Genomic DNA, 22195 nt, shown 5'->3' on the forward strand with positions numbered 1-22195 from the left:
GCTTGAGTCATACAAATAAGTTATAAGCTCAATTAATGCAACAAATATAAATATTTATGAACCCATTTAGCTAATGTTTGGCTGTATTGATAAATAAGAGCATCTTGCAAGAGCTTCTTTTTGACAAGTAAATAAAGTGTAGAGAGTGTTTGTGTGTTAAATTATCCATGCTTCATTAACTCTTCCAAAATATCAAGTCTTAGGTAATAACTAAATTCAAAGTGACAAAAGAGTAGGATTAGTGAGAATAACTTTAATACTTAAACTTCAGGAGAACAAGAAGCTGTTGTTTGCTTTCTTAGTTGGTAGGGGAAATGAGGATAAATGTGTTTGGTTTTGCCATTAATTTCATTTTTTTAAAAACTGTATTGTTATTGTAGTGACAGGAGGGGCAGTAGGAGAGAAGAGCAGTCTCATATTAATGTCCTGGTCTTAGGGGCAATTTCTATTTGCTGACTTTTCTGCGGTGACTAACAGAAGATTGTATTAGACCCAGGTCTACTTCAAGGCTTGATATTTTTGCAAATCAGAACCCTGTCTGTGAATTCTGATGAATCTAAGAGTTCTGATGAAAGAGAAGTTTGAAAGTTCTGTTACAAACTCATTGTGACCTGTTAAACGAGTGTTTTTAACATGCCCTTTGCATACTTAGTTTAAGATATGATTATTCTCTTGATTACTTCGTTGATGTCACATCAATCAAGTTGGCTGGATTTGACACCCAAATATTAAATGCTAGAAGATTGTTTTGGTTTTCTTAAGAAACAAGGATTTATTATACATGATGTGGTAAAATGGATTTTAGAACGTGGTGCTGGTAATGCCAAGGTCACTGTTCTGATCCCCATGTGGGCCATTCATTTAGGAGTTGAACTTGATGATCCTTGTCAGTCCCTTCCAGCTCTGGGATTCTGTGAAAATGTGTTTGCTCTAATCTCCTAATTGCTCAAACCAACATAATAAAAGTGCAATGAAGAACTGAGTCCCAAGTCTAGCAATTTATATTTGTTTTTATATATTCTTTTTCACTGGTTGTGTTCACAACTGATTCCTATAGTAGATATCCTGAGGGTAAAATCTAGAAGGGTTCCATGCTGCAAAACTGAAAAGGCAGCTCCTGTCTCAAGTCTTGTAATTTAATTGGAGTGAGGAAATCACTGGTGAGCTTTGTTCTGTGTGAGGGGCTCCCTGCCTTGCTCTCCCAGGCTGTTGCCCAGCTCAGGCAGGCAACAGGCTTTATAAAGAGGGCAGGAAAAAATCTTGCCAAAGGTCTTACCCCACACCTAGTGAGAACAGAACAGAGCTCTAGATTTCCTCAAGAATTGCATTGGGCCTGGTTTGACAGGAGTTGAGTTTCTTTTCCAGAAACTGGAATATTTAACCTGTGATGTGAGACTCAGCCAAGCCAACCCACCACTCTTCTATAACCCTGAGTTGAGCTAAGGGAGTCAGATCCAGCCTTGGCTTGCAGTATCAGCTCTTCTCTTTCCATGCATGATTTTAGGTGTGCAGAGTCCCTTCAGTTAATTAAAAGATTGACTTAGTCATATGCAGTCACTGAGCCATGGGCAAAACCTTCCAAGTGTGAATTCTGTGGAAGAAGGAAGATATTTTTAAATATTTGTTCATCAAAAATATTTCTCACTTGCTGTCACCTGCTGTATTGAAGTGGCCCTCTGCCTGGTTTTGCATTTCCTTCAAAGTCCATCCAATAAATAGTCTTTAAATTCAGCTAGGAAAAAAATTAAATTACGCCTCTCTTATACCAAGCATATCCAGATGAGCCTGTGGGAAACACTTTCTGGTGGTTTTGCCTGCCAGAAGGGAATGAAAAAGCCTTTTTTTGGTGCTCTACAAGAAAAAACACATTACTAGAATGGCATTTGGCTAATAGTACAGCAGATAAAAACTAGGTCATGGCAGCAGAGGTGGAAAGGGCAGAAAAGAAAGAGAGAAAATTGTTTCATTTGAGGGTGAAGGTCATCTGAAGTAAGTGATTTCACATTTAAAAGGCCACTAAGGAGATAACTAATGAATGTTAACCTAATTTTATATTGCTTTACTTCATTCTTTTTTCTTTTCTCATTTGTAATGCTTACGTGTTCAGGAAGTTGAGGTAGGTTTTTCAATTTTAACTTGTAAATATCCATAGAGTGAATAAAAATATTTACAATAGATCATAATTCATTCTATATTTGAAACTCCTATGATCAACTGTTGATATTTGTATAAATGAAATGCATTGATGCATGTTATTTATTGTGTTAATATTGATTAATTAACATGTTAATATGAAAATTGTGTAAGTTTCATTTGTCGCAGAAGGCATAAGGAATTTTTAGCACACTATTATCAACCCTAGTAGAATGCTCAGAAATGCATAGATTTATGTCAGGAAGGTCTTTTACTGAATGGGAAATTTAAATCTCTTTAATCAAGTTGATTGTGTGTGTATATATAGATAATATATACATATGTTCTGCTTCTCTGTTGGAAGAAGTTACAGTGAAATGATGATATTCCTTCAGAGATGATCAGAGTTCCACCTTCTAACAAAAGTCATTTGAGGATATTGTTATAAATCTCAGCCCCTTCCTGAGTACTTGCACAAAGCCCTGTCAGCTTCTGAGTCAGAGCTTGAGGTGTGTATTTAAATGTGACACAGATTTTCTGCTCCCCATATCCACTGGGTGAGTTTCACCTTTATGGTGCCACAACCCTTCAGTCTCAGTTCTTGCTGGTATCAAAGCTGAAGTGAAGCCCAGGTTCTGTATTTTGTGTTGTTGTGGTTTAATCCAGGTACCACCCAACTCACACCCTCACTCTCCCCATTCCCTGGGTGGCAAAGGGAGGAGAACTGGGGAGAAAAAGGTAAACCCCGTGAGTTGTGCTAAGAACAGCATTATTATTACTATTATCAGTATGACAGAAGGATGAGAGGAATAAACCATAAGACAAGTACTGCCCAGTACAATTTTCACCACCTGCTGAGCAGTGCCCCCCAGTAGTGACCATCTCTCCCCAGCCAACTCAGCCCAGTTCATATTCTGGGCTTTAAGGTGTGGAATATCCCTTTGGCCAGTTTGGGGCACTTGTCCTGGCCATTCTTCCTCCTGGCTTCTCTCTGAAGAAACCTGGGAAACTGAAAAGTCTTTGGCTTGGAGTAAACACTCCACAACGTAAACATCAGTGTGTTATCAACATTATTCTTATCCCAAATCAGCACTGTACCAACTGCTAAGAGGAAAATTAATTCTATCCCAGCTGAAACCAGGACAGTTGTCCAACTGCTAGAAGTTATTTTGAACTGCTATTGACTGTATTGCTCGGTTGTATGTATAGTCATTATTTACTCCTATAAATAATAATGGGGTTTATATATTGAAAATCTCAAAGGTTTTCTCTATTCCACCTTTTAGGGGTTTTTTCCCATCTTTTTTCTTGTGCATTTTCTATGTTATCACACTGTGGTTTCAGGCACATTCTAAAATAAACATAATTTCAATTTTCAAAATGGAATACTAAACAGGCCTGCATGAAGGAGAAGAGGAGGAATAATAGATCTACAGAAGAGATTGCTGTGTTGTAGGTAGTTTTTTGAGGAAGGTGCATATTTTGTAAAATATTCCTTTGACACTGAAATTGAGATAAACCCCCTTTCCAATCCTTACTTCAAAACTGGTTCCATATGCCACCAGCATAAGAAATCATTGTTGGGAGTTGAATTATTTAACAGTTTCTGATGCTGAAAACCCAGTAGCACAGCAACACCTTGGAAAATATATAAGCCAGCAAAAAAAAAAAAGAATATTTTGTTGCTGAAAAAAAATTCTGCTATAAAAACTGAAAACCCAACACATTCTGAAAAGTGATTAATGCTTGGTGAATTTAGCAGTACATCATCATCAGTTACAAAGCATTGTATAACCATGAGGGGGTTTTGTATTAGCAAGGCTGTGAAATTCAAAGGCAAGCCTGCAATTCTATTTCTGGTGCCGAACACTGTACTTGTGGAAAAAAAAAAAAAATCATGGGTAGCAGTCTTTGCTGTTATTGTGGAACATTATCACTGTTCATGAAGTCAGTACGATACTGAGCATGGACATATTGGTTAAAAAAAATACATTTCCTCCTGCTAGTCATGCAGAATAATTTGGTGTAACCCAGCATTCGCCCATGCTTGCCTGCTTGAGAGAAGAGCAGCAGAGCAATCCTGTCCAGAGTGTTCTGAAAGGAACATGGAGTGCATCTCCTGGTGCTCACTGAGGCTGTGGAGTCCTCACTCCTGTAACAGCCTGTTCTGACCCCATAAAGTCATGCTGACTTCCAAGTCTCCAAAATATTCCAGGTTAGGGTGAACTGGATAGCATGAGAGTGTGTGAAATTCAGTGTACTGGAGGTCAATGGTAAATGAAGCCCTATGGAAGAAATAATTTAGATGTCTTATTCACACAGATGGGTTTTTAGTTACCATCCTGGCAGGAAAAAGAAATCTCTGTGTCATTCTGGACAGCTTGATGAATACATCTCTTTAGTGGCATCCCTCAGGAAACGAATATAGAATACTGGATATATTAAAAAGGAAACAAAGATTAATATGCAGAAAAATATGACAAAAATATGAGTGTTGTTGAAATTTTCTATGCTTCCCCACCTCAAATAGATAATTCTGTTGTTATCACATCCTCTCAAAGAGGACACAAGTGAGATACACAGAGTATGCTGAAACTGATATATCAGCTGGGCTGAACTCCCAGTTCTTCAGCACTAGGATTGATGGCACTCTGAAGCAGGGAAAACTTTACCTTCAGATAAATATTTGCTAAGTACACAGAGTATAGATTGATCCAACACATGCAGGAGTTTTCCATTCTTTCTGGAGAGAGACTAGTTTGCAACAATCATTATTTAGCCAGGTACTCTGACAGTCCCTGCTTTCTCCAGTGTAAAATCCAGTGAGAATTGTGTAGAGCAGAACCACAACACTTGCAGCACAATGATCTCTTTACATCAGGTTTCATAAAATTTTTAAAGTTTAATAGTGGGAACAGTGACAAAAATATTCACTGCAAGTGCTTCTGGAAGTTATTGTACTATTTAAGTATAATGTTTGCAATATTACCCTGTATTTCTATATGTTCACAATGGTGTGATTTACATGTGTGGATGTATCTTAGAATTTACTTTGCTGACCTTGTCAAAAGGTCTTTCATGTCAAAACTGTAGACTAACATGAAATCATACGGAGTTATTATAAAATATTTAATAATGGGCATGCTTTCAAAAACAATCCAGAAGGAAAATTCAAGGTACTGAATCCAAGGACCTTTTTTTTCTTTAATTTCTAATCTGCATTTACTACTCTTTAGGACACAACCTGTTGATAGTCTTATCTTATTGGAGCTAAATCTGTTAGAATCAAAACACAAATTGATTCATTTAGTTGTGTAAAATAGTACTGAAAATACTGATTGTATTTTTCCTGAGGGTTTTTTTTTTTTATTCCCATTTAGGATGATTATTTCAGAAACTGGAATCCAAACAAGCCGTTTGATCAAGGTAAACTTAGTACACATTTTGTGGTTGTCTTTTGCTATTTTGTGATATCCCCATATGCTTTATACCTCCCTTCCTCTGTCTGTCCCGTGCATTAGTGGAGAGCTATATTCATATTTACATCTCATTCCTAATTTAGTCACAGCTTGAGGTGGTTTATGTAGAAGAGTTTGACTCATCTCGATATTTTTTCAGCATGTTTTTAATCCCCATCCATTCCACTTGCTATTCAATGATGAAACGTGTGCTCAGAGAGATTCTCTGTAACCATGAATCTTGGTTTAACGTGCAGTTTAAAACAGGGATCTTCACATTCATTTTCTTTCATGTTAAAGGCTTTGCTAAATTAATGTTGTAAATGTAACCACTGCATTTTCTAACACTCAAGGGGCCAATTCTTTGAAATCACCTGTAATGCATGAATTTCAGGGCTGATTTTAAAAGGGAAACGGTGCTGTGTATATGCTGCTGTTTCAGATGCAGGCTCTGTAAATGATGTTTTGCACTTTGTCTTGGTGAGCGTTTAAGTTATGGCAGTACTTCAAATATTTCCAGGCCAGCCAATAAAGGATAGGAAAAATACTCAAAAAACCTCATTGTAATTATGTCCAAGATAGCACTGGATACAACCATACTAGGAAAAAGAAATTCAAAATTATGCAAGTGTTTAGGAAGAAAATACTTATTGGAAGTCTCTGAAGGTGCTTTTGAAAACTTCACTTTACACCTATTTCTATATTTCATTGCCAGGCATGTTCCTGGTATTGTCTGTAGCTCACAGGAATATCATTGGGGTTAGAGCTTAGGAGTGTAGATTCTCTGTCTTTAGGGAAATAGAACTTCAGTGTCAAAGGAAAGGCAAAGTTGATGCTTTGTCAAAACACATATCCACAGAGGTTTTCAAAGGCATTCGAGGGATTTAGGATTACAAATCCTATTGACTTCAAATAGAACTTATGCTCCTACCACTTTTGGAGGCCTTGTGACCCTCTGTTTTCCCAAGAGAAAAAACAAAAAGGTAAATCCTGGCAAAGTATTGCAGAGAGGTTTTGAACTGACATGCTTTAAAACTGTCCTGTTTATTGTGTTACTGAGATGTCTTGACTCTGGGCAAAAGCAGGAATGCTTGTAGAGAATCTAAAGCCACACATGGATACCTTGAAGGGATATGTCGAATGTCTGCTAAGATTTCTGTCTCTTTGTAAAGAAAAGGATCATTTCTTTTTCAGGGCAGAGTTTCTCTGACACTGTGGATGTCTCTGCTCAGGAAACAGAATGCAGACTGTGGGGTGCAGTCTGAGCAGGGTGCTCTGCCTTGCACAAAGAACTGTGCACTGCTTTCTTCTCACTTAAAATGGATTTTATTTGGCCAATAGATCATTCTTTTTGACAGAGGTCACTACTCTTGGTTATGGCAAAATTCGCCCTGACTAGAACATTAAAAATAGCCACTCAAACATTTCTTAAGAGATTTATTGCACCAAAAAAAAAAAATTGTTTGAAAACTGTTGATTGGTTTAGTTACATATACACAGAGCATGTGAGTCTTTAGTCATTGATCTCAGTGTAGTCACCCAAAAAATGAAGAGAAATCATATGTTGCTGCTTTGGGCCCTATGAGTCAGGTGCTGACAAGACTAATCCTCAGTTTATAAATGCATATAGGTATGTATATGTGTGTAAATGTATACGTGATATATTTATGTGTATATAGAGGGAGTTGCATTAAAATAGAAACTGCTGAGATGAAGGAAGGAAGGGAAGCTTTATCTTTCCCAGATGTTCCCACCAAAGCTTTAATTTCTGTAATTTTCCACAGAGAGGAAAAAGAACAGTGAGAAGAATTTGTCCCAGCTCTTTTATGCAGCGTGAGCTGCAAGACAATTCTTTAATCTGTTTTTCCTTTTCCATTCTCCCTGCCCTGGTATTTTTCCCATATTGTTCTGTTTCTCTTTGGGGAGTTTAAATGCCCCTTATACTCTTGTATGGTTTTGAAGATAGAAAAGCTTTCATTTTATATTTTTGGGATTCTGATATCCAGAGAGCTTGTGCAGATCCTGTGGCGAGGAGCCCTAGGTTCCTCCTGTGAATTCACTAGCAGGTCTGTGTTCTCACCACACAATTGTTATTTTGAGAGATATCTCAAAGGCTTCTTTTAACCTCACAAGACCAAGATTCTTCCTAGTTACTAAAGAGAAAAAAGCTTCTCCAGTGGGTGAATGAAAACAGATTTGGGATTTTATAGAAAATCTAGGTCTGGTGTCACCAAGTTAAAGCTCTTTTTGCAAACACTAACTTTTTGGGACAGGTTTACAAGTTTTTAATATTAAAAATCTACTTCTCAATTCTAAATCTAAAATCCTGCTTGAATGTTCTAATTCTGAAGTCTGGCTGGAAGAGCTGGGAGGGCAGGGTTGGAAGTAACTGAAGGCAGGAAGTACCTGCCAGAGGGATCTCACAAAAGTAGCTGGAGGATTCCATATGTTTAACAGATTTAAAAACCAACAGTAATCAGAGGTTTTGAAAATCAGCAGAGTTCTGCTTCCAGGCTTGTACTTCATTTGCATCTCTTAAAGAAGTCTAATGCATCCAACCAACTCTGTATTCTTTCCTAACAAAAAGCTGGCTTTATTCAGTAGGATGAATTATTTAATTATGCATTGAAAAACAATAACAGTGTAATCAAGCTGTCTGCTTTCTGCTTGCAGTGTGGAGAGAAATACCTGAGTGTTTGTCTCAGGAAAAGAAATACCTTATTTTGTAAAAAAATATTCATGGCTTTCACTGAAACCTCTAGGGAGTGACATGAGGTATGTTTGGATAGCAGGCCTGTTCAAGGGAAGTCAACTTGAGTGGTTCAACTGCAACTCAGAGGGCACTTGAGTGATCAGAGTGGGTTTTTTTTCAGCTGAGCTACCAGCCCAGCTTTCTAGTCATCTTTAACCCAGGAGAAACCAATACAAAAGTGAGAGTCTTACTGACAGAGCTGAGCTAACAAGGCACTTGGACTGCAGAAGGCAGCAGAGTTTGTAGCCTGGAAGTGATTGCTGCTCATTAATATTGAACTTGATTCTGTCACCGTTACAGAAGCAATAAAGCAGAAGAGCAGAAGGGGCAGGTTAGTCAGGATTTTGAAATATGAATCAAAGAGTTGTGTTTTTTTCCCTGACAAGGTCATTTGAGAGTTCTTAAGGAGCTTGACAGCTAACCTGGCATACTTTCTATTCTTCATCCACTTTGGAGAAAGAAAAGAGGGAATAGGGAATCTCTCACTTTAGTATAACTCAAGTCAGAGATTTTGATATGTGTCTCATATTCAGCACCAGACATGCCAGAAAAATGAACTCATTAAGACTTTATGGAGTCTGTTAATTGAAAACTGTTAAATAAAAAAATAATTTTAAGTGACTGAAAATCTCTGCTAGAAGTCACCCCTCAATTGCTAGAAGCAGTTTGGAATGGTGTCCAATTTACCATATGACTTTTTAAAAGCATCTTTGCGCAGAACACAGGAACTGTGGAAGTAGTGGGGCGCACTTTGTATTGCAGATGCATGAGCTCTGAATCAAAACATCTTTAAAACATTGAGCTGCCATTATTATTAACAACACATCTGCAGAAACATGCAATAAGAGGGGTAAAAATGTGATTCTGTGGTAGTGCTGATTTTTTTCCCAAATATGTGTTTAAAACCATCCACTGAACTGAGGAATTTTCTGTTCAAGGAGGTGCAAGTTTCCCCCTTTCCATTTGGATTGTGACACTGTCAGATGATTGCAGTGGGTGGAGCTGGCCTGAGTCCCCTCCCTCAGCTCTGCCTTCAGCACTGAGGCACAAGGACTGGCTAGAAACAGGGCACAATTTTACCCATTGCTGGTGGAAACAATACCAAATGCTTCAGGCTTCAGGGGAAAAAAGCTCCTGATTAGAAACAGTCTGACCTTTCCCCCTTGTCTTCCAGTCTTTGTTTTTGTTTTCACTGTCTATTCCCAATCCTCTTCCACAATAACTGAAATCTGGACAGGGATGTTCCTTCTCAGGGCTTTCATTATCTGCCCTTGGAGAGGAGGGAATACAAAAAATTAAAAAAATTTAAAACTCCTTATTCTACTGTATTATGTGAAAATCTTTATCTGCTTGAATTGGACCTATCAATGACTGACTCTAATGTCAGACACACTCATTTAGACTTGACTATCATTATTAATTACAGACATGTTCTCATTTCAAAGAGCTCCCCTTGAGCACTAATGAAAGGCTGAACTAGCAAAATACCCTCACTTTTGAAGAGGAAACATTGCTTTTGAGTGGATTGAGGCCTCCAGTGTAGCATAGCCTGTGACTTTCACAGCCCAGCAGCCCTGTGAAGTGAATTTGCCAAATTTAGAGCATTACATCTCAAGATGAATGTGTTGATATCAGTGCTTCCTCTCCTTGTGCATCACATCCAACCTGTGTCTTTCCAGTGTTTAAATCACAAATCCAGACTCCAGAAATGGGCTTCTGCAGCTGTGCAGAAAAAAAAGTTTGCCTAAAATTCATAAGCCTTCCAAAACAAAAGGAGTGAAATGGGAAGCCTGTGATGCAGGATGAAAATCATAGAACCTGCAATTATTTTTGAACATGTAATTTTCTGTTAGCCCAGTTAAGATGTTCTTTCAGAAAAGCCTGAATAAATTCCTCACAAAGAGATGTTTAGTACTGAACACATCTCCAGCCACAAATATATGTTAGTTTTATAATAAATGTTTTCTATTACAGTGCCTCAGATGGCAGATTTCAATTGAATAACTTATTTTGCAATTTATTTTTTGACTGTGCTTGAATTAGTTTTAGAGGCTTATTCATAGTACAAGTGCACATGAATTATGTTTGCAAATCTTCAGTAAATCAGTCCAATTTTAGAACATGTTAACTGAATCAACCAAAAACAATAGCTGAGATGCAGCACATGAAATATACTGTCTCCCATCAAATGCATTTCAAGCACATATGGCTGCTCATCTCCAGGCAGATGCACGTGGTTCTTTCTGCATGCTAGAAGTGTAATATTAAATTCCTTATAAGCTTGTAAGCAACCAATTTTGTCATTAAATATGGCACGAGGAGTGGCAGGCTGGGGTCCTTGTGTGTGATTGCATTATGGCTGATGTGCTCTGAGCAGAGGCAGTGATCAATAGGCTGCTTGGCTGGAATTTTATTAGCACTTGGGGAGCACTTGTTAGTTTTGTCAATAATGGTGCTGGCTTGCGTTTAATATCTCTTACTTCTTTGACTTTGAAGCAGACATGATTTTCAAAGGAAAATTCATGCCCTCCCCATGCTCATCCAGCTTCCATTGAAATGAGGGCATTTTTGGGGAATATCACAGAACCCAACCCTGCTCTCTCTGGCATCTCTCAGGGAGCAGAGGTCTCTTTGCCTGTGCTTCAGTTCAGTAAATAGGAGTTCATTTTTGGTAACCTACCTAGACCTTTAAAGATGATGTTTGTAAAATACGTGCCTGCAAATCTTCCTTACTTGCTGTGAGAGAAACCCCAGTGCATTATCCAAGCAGTTTTGGTTTGTATTCTGATTTAAGAAGGCCAAACCAATGAGGGGCAAAGTCTCCATATTTGAAATGTTATTTGACTTCAATTTTGGATGGTATAGCATCTGCATGCCAGAGTGACCCTTGAATCACTATCCAGTCAGAAGAGTAGTTTGAACAGTATTTAAACATGTTTATATGCTTGTCACTTAATGGATGATTACAGTCATTCGGTTCTAGCTGAAAAACAGGAGCTCCTGTGGAGACTAAAAGTAGAGGCAGAGTGGCAATGGCCATAAAAATGCATAATGGAGAATTTTTAGAAAGAAAAAAACATCAAAATAAAGACAAGTTGTTTCAAATATAGATTTAAGTAAACTAAGAATTAGAGGAAGAAAAACAGGGATAATTAGCATTTGCTCAATGTAGGAATCACAAACATGAATTATCCAAAAGCAGGAGCTTAGCTAATGACAAGACTCTTAATGACTGCAGTGACAAGAGGTTGCCTACAGAAAGTAAAGCTAAGTGGACTCTTAAGGGTGGTAGCCCCAACCCAGAAAGCCAAGTACAAACAAGATGTTTGGGCTAGAATTTAGAAATAGCAATTTTTACAAGTGTATAAGAAAGAAAAAGAAATCAAGAAAAATGCTGGCTCAGTGGAGAGAGATTCTCCTGCACGGGCACTGCTGAGAAGGTCAAGGCTTTGGCACCTGCCTTTGCTCTGGTTTTCACATAAAAGGGCTGCCAAGACCAGGTAGAAACATAGCTGATATCATCAGTGGGAGTGTAAGATTCTGGATGAGGGAAAGGACAGGCTTGGATAAATTAGGTATTTTCAAATCAGCTGGAATTGATCTATGGTTTAAGGGAATCAGCTGAAATAATTTTAGAGATACTTAAACTATCCCTGAAAAGTTACAAAATTGTACAAGACTGAGAAAAGACAAGCAACATGGTATTTTTTTTTTCCATTAAGGAAAGGAAGAAAATGGGAAAATGTATCCTGTGAGTTAAATCTAAAATCCTGGGAAAAAACTTCCACACTAGGACAAATATTTAAGCAGACAATTGTTAGCATCAATAAGGTAAGGGGGTGAGTAAAACTGACATGGATGTCAAACTAAACTCAATTTCTTTTGTGGCAATTACAGGCCTTGATACTCAGGGATAAGCTTTCAGCATCACATATCTTGACTCAATAAGGTTTTTGACACTGGTTTCCATTACTGCCTTATAAGTAAGTTAAAGAAGTGTTGTCTAAAAGAAATAATTCTGAGGTGGATACAAAATCAGTTGAAAAACTATATTCTGTAGTAACTGTCAATGGTTCAGTACCAGGCTGGGAGGATAAATTGAGTAGAGGTCTCTGTGATCTCTTTTGGGTCCAGTATTATTTACCTCTTTTTGACATTTACCTTTATTTACCAATTTAATTAAACTATAGATATTGAAATTAGGCTTCCTATTACATGTAGCATGGAAATAAAATTTTGTCACCTTAAGAAATTTAAGAAATGGTCTGAAAACAAAGGTTAAATTTAGTCTAGGCACATGCAAAGTTCTTAGATAAGAACAATCATCTGCACAAAACAGGATGAAAACCAATCAGTAATAAATTTGGAGCAAAGGGCTAGGGGATTATAATGGATTACAAATAGAACATGAGTCAACAATGTCATTCTGCTGCAAAAAAAAAAAGGCAAATGTTGCACTGGCATGTGTAACTATGAGTAATCCCTCAGCTCTAAGCAGTGCCAGTAAGACCTTGGCTGGAATACATTGTCCACATTTGAGTACCAGGCTTCTTGGGTACTGTGGATCAACTGGAAAGTACCCAAAGAAATGTAACAGGGATGATCAGAGTTGCAGAAAATATCCTCAGCGAAGAAAGTCTGAAGGAGAGAAGCAAACCAACAAAACAGCAACAACAAACAAAAATAACCCACAAAAACTCAAAACAATGCACAAATCCTGTTTCCAAATACTTAAAATTAACTGCAGGTGGAGGGCTGATTCTACATCCATTGTGGATACAACAAGGGGGAGTAATTTTATACTGCAGCAATGAAAATTAATTTTAGCCTTCATGGTGGCAGCAATATTTAAGCATTGGGGGGAATATTTTAAAGAGGATGTCAAGACTGTTGGAAGGTGTTCTGGAACATGTTAGACAAATGTCTTGCAGCTAATGACCCAGGGGTAGCTAGTCCAGCAATGAAAAGGGGGAATGGAACCATCATCCTTCCCAGAACTGCCATTCTAGCACTGTGATTCTGTGATTGTATTTTGATTAATGCAAACCAGCTAATTCCATTGAAATTGCAGAAGAAATGCTGAAGGAAGTATTTCTTAAAATAAATTTCCAGTCAAAGCAAAGAATAGAAAATAAATGAACCAATATCCTTGACAGATGTTTTGGCACCACCTGAAAAAATAACAGGTTTTTATTTGAAGGGAGTAATGTTCATAAACTGCCAGATAGGCACTAAGCATGGCTGTCAGGGGCTTGCAAAGCTCTGTGAATGCAAACAGGGACTGGCAGGAGGAGGCCCGTTTTCTCTGACTGCTTCTCCCTCTCCTGCTTTCTCATAGAGTCAGGAGGACTTCCAGGGATGTAGTACTTGGTGTTAGTAGTTGTTTGTTGTTTTTTTCCTCCAGACAGGAATAAAGGTTGTGATATAACCTTAAGGCTAAAGATTTGGGTGAAAATCAAACCTGAATGAAATCCATTCTTTTTCAATTCATTAGCTAAGATGTGATGGTGCCTATGTATTTAGGAATTAAACCTCCCTCTGCTGTAAACCTACGTGCCCAGGTCATCAAAACACTGAGTGAATCACAGCCATTTACTTTCTCTTCTCATTGCTTCAAATTAAACATATTTGCATGAAATAATATTATTTCTTCTCTATGATGATTGTTTGCATTCTAGCTTTGCAGCCTTGGTCATTTGGAAAGTTGCTTTAAACTCCAAACTGCTGATGCTAAGCAGTCCATGGCAAGATGAATAAAAGAAGCTTTCAAATATATTCTGATGCTGTTCTGCACTAAAAAAATTCCCTAAGCACAGTATGTTGAAAGTTAGTTTGGCAAGTGTTGTTTAGTCATTTGATCTCATTCTGTCTTTTCTCTCTGTGTCCTCTGGTTGCGATATATCCATGGACTTCACCATCAACACCTGTTTGTGTTTAGCAGTTATTGCCCAACAGCTTTGAAAGGCTTGTCAAATTTATATGTATTTCTTTGAAGTGCAGGGACAGGAAACCCATATCTGAAGACTGAAATTTTACTTCTGCTCTTCTCTGTGAAATGTCTGAGGGTTTATTCTGTTTTACCCAGGGAAGATCAGTAGCAGCATTGTTTCCTTATGGAAGTGCATCCTTGCACTGCCTCTTTTGCTGTAGAAGGATGCAGGCAGATGAAGTGCTGACCCAAAATGTGGAAGCGTTAGATTCACTTTAACCACAAGGCAAGGCAGTACAATAAAACCTGCAATATAGGTATGTTCTGCTCCTGGGATAGCTTTAATTTATATGCTGAGGAATCAAATCAGTCTCTCACTTCCCATCTTATCTGAAACAAGTAAACAGAACTCTGTGGTAACTGGATGTACAGTAGAGCAATCCTAGGGATCATTGCACATTACAGCCACCTGTAATGCAATGTAAGTAAGCATAATTGTAATTATTTTTATATGATCTGTCTGTGTGTTCATGGAGTTTATCTTTTATTTAATTGCTGGGGGTTAAAATTCATTAGAAGAGGCATGTATTCTCTAAGAGCAAATGTATCTTTGCTGGAAGGGCAAGGATGCTTGTTTCTCTCTTCAGTGGGGCCTTTTGAATGACCTTTCATATTTAAAATCAGTGAAAGCTTGCTGACATAACCAGAGGTCTACAAAACTGAAAGGGAAGAACCTCTGCACATCATTGTTAAATACAGGCATCTGTATGGTTCTCTCTCAGTGGACATAAAGCTGCCTAAGGACTCAGTGTTAGCTAAAAGAAATCCAGTAGCCATGATTTGTTAATCCTGTTCTCAATTCTAGCATATGATTAGAGTCAATTCAGTCTAACCCAATGGATTTATTTATCCTCAAAATCCAGATTATGTTTAGCTATCCCAAAGAAGATAAAAGTAAAACCACGAAAAGCCATGTTCAAGTAGGGTCATAAAAAGCACAAGTCCATTTGAAAAATACCAGCAGGATGTTAATGTGGGTGATATAGCCAAGTATCAGAAATACAAATATACTGATCATGATAGTTTAGACGTAAAGACTATGACTTATTATGTTTTTCATCTGTAGATACTTCAACAATAGAACTCCTAAATACAAAATTGCTGTGTGCTGGCTATAGGCTGTACTTAGTTGTTCCCCCTCCTAATTGCCTGACATAGCTCCTGGCTTCATCATTATTCTATTGCGAGAAATGGGATTGATATTTAGGGAAACATTATTCATTTTCCTTATGTTTCTACTTCTAAGCTGCTTTTTCATGAAGTGGCACTTCTAGTGTATTTTCCTGCACAGAGCTGTAGCAATAACATTTTCCTCAGTGCCTATAAATAAATTAAGTATACTGTGGCTTGAAAGAGAAATTGCTATCAGCTGGTGTTCCACTACCTACAAAACATTTTATCTTTTTTCAGTTTCTATTACTTTGCTCTCCCTTGATTTTGTAGGGGAAGTTGTGTTCCCTGTTAGTGTCATGTGGTGCATTTGTGAGCAGCGTACTTGATGTATTGAACTAAGGCAGGCACCCGGTGTGGAGAGCTCTGCCTTGGAAATTGCATTAAAGAAGAACTTTTTAGCAGATGAAGGTGTTGATATGACTTGGAAATAGGCCTGTTTGTGTCAGTCAGTCAGGTACCTCATTTTTTAAGACAGAAAAAAAATAAAGGTTTGAGATGAAAGAGGAGAGAGAAGCCACCTGTCTAGCGGAAGCAGAGAGCCCAGGAGGAGGAATGCACTCCAGGGCTATATATGTGGCTTTTATAAAAATGTAACAAGTTAACTTCTCCTCACAGGCTGCCATTTTAAAGAAAGGACATAGTTGCTTAACCTTTCTCATTTGCACAGTTACCCAAAAGCTGGAGGTGGTTGTTCATTTTGTCTGTGGTTCAGATTAGGAAGCCACTCTGAGGTCCAGCTGAGCCTAATTAACCTTCAGTGGACTGAAGTTAGATGGGACCAGGTGCAAACAAGATGCACACAGGGCCTCTTCTAGGCACTGATCTCAACTGAGACACAGCTCATATTAGCTATATGTAAGATATTTAGAAATCAGTTTATCCACATTTTCTGAAACATTAAAGAACAACTAATTCTGCCAGGCTTTCAAATGAAGACAAGAACTTGGAGGAAATGTGTGGCATGAAATAACCATGACAGGCATCCCTTAAGCAGAAGGGTTCTCCTGGAATACACATCTCAGCCTTTGTGTCATCTCTGTGTAGGCCAGAGTATTTGAAAATTACCCAGTTTCAGTGGGAAAAAGGGTGTGTTGGAATAAAGGCTTCAGGAGCTGGAAACTTGTACTAGTGTCCCTTCTACTGTTTTCTTTTGAGCTGGGAAGGGATGAGGAAGAAGGAGAAAGCTGAGAGAAGCAAAAATAAAGTATGCAGTAGATGATGTTGAATGCTTTGAAAAAGGATCAGGTAGATTAATAATGGATTTTTTGTGTGGCAGTCCCCTGGCATAGCTGATTTTTGCCTGCCCATTAGTATGCTGTCTTTTTCATCAGTCTAGTAGAGAGAAAAGAGTCTTTTGCTTGCTTTTCTGAAATAACAGGAATTCTGTGATCTCTGTACAGGTTTTTAATTATTTTTATTTTTTCTTTAATTAAAATATTGAATCCATACCCTTGACACCTTAGGATAATGAAGTTTTTATCTCACTTCTAGTTAGTATTCAGTGAGAGGGGGGATGGGGTTTCAGAAGGTTGCTAGAGCAAGGTAATAAAAGCTAGAAATAGAGCTTTTTGTGTGGTGGAGAAGGCAAGGAGTGAAAAATTGAAGATATATCTGGAACAAAGGTGTTTTTTGTGAACAATTTTATTAGTTTTTGGGACCTCTATGTTAAATTCTATTTCACTATTTCCCTCCATGTGTTTGTCCAGTACATTGGCACAACAAGAGGTTTCAAAAGGAAACTATTAAAAACTAAAGTCTGAAATATTTACAAGCTTTTTTTGTAAGGCACTAAATAATTATGAGAGACCATTCTTACATAAGTCGACAATTTCGTCAAAGATAAGAACACTTAGTTTGGGAAATTAATTTTTGATATGCTGACTAAACAAAAAAGTTCATTAAAATCATTGTAGGGTCTATAGTAGGGAGCTAATTACAATGGGTTTTTTTGTATTTCAATTATGGTAGATGTGATTTAACAAGTATTTTAATAAAAGTTAGTAGCATTTATTTTCCACCAAATGGTGTGAATTTAAGTGACATCTCTGACACATAAAGAGCCTAGGGTTGGATATGTGTGATGAATGGATTTTATTTTAATTAATTATAGTATAATTTTCCTGTCTTAACAATTAAAGTTGGGTATTAACTCTAAATTCATTAATTCCTTTGCATCCTTTTTTTCTTTGGGAGAGGACGTGCTAAAAATTTCCTTAAGCTTATAAAACTGGTCGGCATGTATGACAAATAGATTTAAACGGGATTAATTCTGAGGGGCAGAACACAAAGGCAGAATTACATCAGTGTCAAATTCTGCCCTCAGCTACGTGCAGGCTCCTTAGTGACATTACAGTGATTTAAGTTTGGCTGAGACTTACATAACTTGGATGGAAAATGCATGTTCATTGGGTATTTCTCTTTTTCAGTCATTCTGATACAAACCTGGCTACTGGGCATTTGTATCATGTGCATTTTCCTTTCTGTGTATGCATCATTACATTATGGCAATAGATGAACAAATTTGGTCCAAATTAGCTGCTTTTTAAGCTTTGATTAATTGTTTAGCTTCTGGATCTAGGCCATTTCTCCTGTCTGATAAAAAGTACTAAGGTGCAAAAGCAGCACCTTGTGGGTTCCTTGCCTCTCTCATGTGTGAGTGGTCTTACTGTGGTGTCTGAGGTATCCAGCCTCATTCTTCAAATGCTTATAAGGTCATGGATTTGATGGAATTCTCAAAGCGAATAAAGCAGACGAAGCAGAAGGATTGTGTGCGTGTCTCCCATTTTGTAATTTTGCCATTCAGAGTTGTTTTCTAGGGCCCAATTTCATTGCAGAGACTGAAAAAGTATCCACAGATCAAACATGTGACCAGATCTGGCTTCCACAGTTCCCTAGAAAATATGGCATGAACAAGGGAACTGCAGATCCAGAAGGGAGTGATGAGCTCAGCATGATCCTGAAGTCTGACAGTCCTGTTCTTCTAAATGCTGTCTGATGCTGTTATGTGCTGAGTCCTTCTACTGAAGCAATTTCACACCTCATCTGCTAGAGATGAAAATGGCAGGGAACAAACTATAAATCCAGCTAAAACTTACTTTAGTAGATATATCATCCTATCAGAATCTTTTCATATAAATAATTAGTTCATCATTTCCTCAATCCACTAAACTTGAAAAGCTTTGGAAATGACATGGTGTGTCATTATCTCAAGAACTCTTAAGGAATTAAGTAATCCACCTCTTCCCCCAAGGCAGGATCAACCCTGCATCACTCCTGATGTTTCCTCACTGTCCACAGTCTCCCCAGCAATTTATTCTCATATTTTTAACCATTGGAAATTTGTCACCTGAACTTTCCTTTTCTGCAGTTCAGACCTTTGAATTGAAAACTTTTGTGTTGTGTGCCATTGATAAACGGGGTGTCACCTTAAGTTTAGTGGCTTTTTCTTTATATGAAGACTTGCTATGTTTCCTTTCAGTGCCGTCTTCTTAACCACATATCCATGAGTTCTTCCTCACAGATCATTTACTGGCCTTATTAACCCCTACCAAATAGATCAGAACGAAGTATTCCAAAAGCAAGAGAGCAGATACCAAGAAACCAGGGGTTTGGGAACTAGAAGGCCATCTTCTGTGGCTCATGGTATTTGTGTCCTGGTTCCAGCTGGGACAGAATTCATTTTCTTCCCAGTAGGTGGTTTATTGCTGTGGTTTGGATTTAGGATGGGAATGATGTTGATAACAGAGACTGATGTTTCAGCTGCTGCTGAACAGTGCTTACTGCAAGTCAAGGACCTTTGGCTTCTCACCCCACCAGCTGGGAGATGGCCGGGGACACAGCCAGGGTAACTGACCCCAGGGACATTCCAGACCACATGAGACCATGCTTAGGGTATAAACCAGGGGGAAAGCTGGTCAGGGGCTGCTGCTGAGGAGCTGGCCAGGCATCACTCAGTTTGAGGTGAGAAGTTGCATTTTGCATCACTTGGGTAATATTACTATATTATCATGATCACTACTATTACTATTATCATCATTATTATCATCATCATCCCTTCCTTCTCTGTCCTGTTAAATGTCTTTATTGCAACCCATGGATTTTTCTCTTCTTCCCAATTCTCTCCCCCATTTCACTGCCAGGGGCAGGGAGTGAGTGGCTGTGTGGAGTTCAGCTGCCCTGGTGACATACCTGTGAATTTCCACGTATGTGTGGAACAATCTGTGCATCCATGGGCACAAAGGTGAATGTATTTGGTGCTGTTTTTGCAAACAAGCAGAATCAGAGGAGCAAGAATGTTATGCAGTAGGATTTGAAACAGCACTTTCACAATCAGTTCTTTCCAGCTACGTGTAGTAGTTTGAAAGAGATTCTTGTCGCATCCTTCCAAGATACAACAGTGATTATGTAATTGCTATCATGAAGAGCTGCTGATGTGTTTTCCAGGGATCACACCAGATGTTTTATGGCTCTCAGTTCCTTACTGCTCGGGCATCTGGACATTGGAGCGTGTTTGGGTGTGTGTTGAGATCTTAATTATGCAGTCTGTGGATAGAACTTGCACGTGCAATTGGGACAGTAACAAGGTTAAAGCAGGGCAGATAAACTACATTTATGACATTCCTCTTCTCCACCTTTCTCACCCTGTGTATTACTCAATGTGTTACGGGTCTGTAGAGGGTTGGAATGTGTTCTGTGCTGTTGGACTTGCTGACTGCTGGCATTATGGAGTTGAAAAAATTGCCAGAATCAAAAGTTTGCTGAGGTTCTTTAGCACCTCAGCAAAGGTCTGTGATGCCAAATGTAACTGACTTCAAGCCTGGGCAGATAGTGTCACTCTCCTTTCCTCTTTCCTCGTTCCACTTGTTTTGTGTGCTCTGAATGTGCAGAGAACTGAGGCAGCACTTCATGTGGGCACCCTGCTGTAAAGCTGCAGGCATGAAATCTGGGAGGGTTTTCCCAAACTGGACTAGAAGTCAGAGACACATAAAGAATATCAGTCTAATGGAATGAACAGGCCAGCAGAATATTGTTTATTATGACTTCTTATGTTTCGTTTGACTCCTTTAGATATTTACATGCTTGACCCACTACCTGCGCTTGAACAAAATATATTTGATCTCTCTTCAGTATAAACTTTGTTGCATGTTAACTTTGTTGCAAAATTAAAGAGAGCTTGGGCATTTCCTTCTTGCACTTTGGATTTTTTCTAGGATTGTATCTTCCATAAATGACAAACCCAGTGTTTCTATTTCCTATGCTTTTCACTAGACCCTTCAATTTTCAGTTTGAAATAAATGGTGTTTCCACATTGTTTGAAATAATTTCAGCCTCATTGCTTTCATCTGGTCAAATAATCCTTTAATCCATGCTCAGAACCAATTGATCTTTTATTTTTTAATATTTTTCTTAGTGGATGCCTATATTATGCTATGGTAGTGCAGATAAAGTATGATTGATCAGTTAATCAAATGAGGGTTATTACTGGATCATTAATTCTGGCTACATAGATGATTAAAAGTACAGATTTTTACACCTAGGGCCAGTGTTATTTTTTATAATATGGATTTAGAATATATTTATGCAAGCAGAAAATTGAATCAACATTACCATCAGTGCATTAAATTACTGAATTTTATTAGAGAAGAGTTCCCTTAAAATATAACAGTAGATGCAGATATGGAAAAAAAAACAAAAAACATGAGAATTACCATGAAGGGTTTTGCATCTTTAAATTACAATTTGATCTTTAAAATATTGTGCATGCCCAAAATCATTCCTTTTGCATGCTGGATAACACTTCTATGTGATTTATGTGTTCTCAGGGTGCACACCTCTCTCCCTGAGTCCTGAGATGCCCCCGATGATTTGGTTGATGTGCTTTGATTTGTGCAGTCTGAGTCAGTATGGTCTCCTGGATCAAGTCAAATAAAGGGAAGGAAGGTGAAAATTCCTTGCTATGTAGAGGGACTGACTTTTTTTCTACATAATGAACAAGTGAAACATCAATATGACAAAGAATAACTGTTGCTTAAACCTCAGGGCAGCACTACTGTGATTGAAGAGTCTGCACAACCTCTTTGTCTCATTCTGGCCATGCTGGAAAGTTCACAAGACTGGTCTCTAACTACCAGTCCTGCCTATCAGAGAGAAGGAAATATGCTTCATCCCTGGAATATTTATATAGTAGTAATCTGGCCCTGTGATCATCATTTTTTTCTGCCAGATCATAGCACATCTGTTGGCAAAAGTGCTTCTGCAGACAACTTAAACTGTTCATTAGGTTTAGTTTATGAAAAAGCAAGTTGGAGGGCAATAGATTGTGTAGTATAAATTCATTCTGGTAAGGAAACTTGGACTGCTGAAGCAACTTTAAAGAGTAAAGTTATAAAAATAACTGCCAAAAGTAAACACAGATTAGTTCAAATTGGAAATTACTCTCACATTTTTAGAGAGTGCAACTAAAATATGCACCTTTGCTCTAATAGAAAACAGCCATAGAAAGTTATAGAAGATTATTTAAATCCCCACTACTGGAATTTCTTACAACAATGCATAGACCATGAGACAAGATGGTCTAATGGTTAAATCTATCCTTCAAGTCTCTAAATGAATCTCTTCCCTAACTCCATTAGAAATTAGATTGAGAATCATGAAATGAAGTTTTGTTTTCCAGCTCTCATGTGAGCTTCT

At 38.1% G+C, this 22195-nt stretch overlaps 1 protein-coding gene across 2 annotated transcripts in view; it reads left to right on the plus strand.

Moving 5' to 3' along the window:
• The window catches only part of SPOCK1 (SPARC (osteonectin), cwcv and kazal like domains proteoglycan 1), a 265334-nt gene that overhangs the window by 80387 nt on the left and 162752 nt on the right, over positions 1 to 22195 (plus strand). For both annotated transcript variants that reach the window (XM_053991513.1, XM_053991514.1), the window contains exon 3: positions 5514 to 5559. In XM_053991513.1, coding sequence (XP_053847488.1) covers positions 5514 to 5559 — 46 coding nt within the window. The remainder of the gene's footprint in view (positions 1 to 5513; positions 5560 to 22195) is intronic.

This window comes from Vidua macroura, chromosome 15 (assembly GCF_024509145.1).
Source record: "Vidua macroura isolate BioBank_ID:100142 chromosome 15, ASM2450914v1, whole genome shotgun sequence".
Lineage (NCBI taxonomy): Eukaryota > Metazoa > Chordata > Aves > Passeriformes > Viduidae > Vidua > Vidua macroura.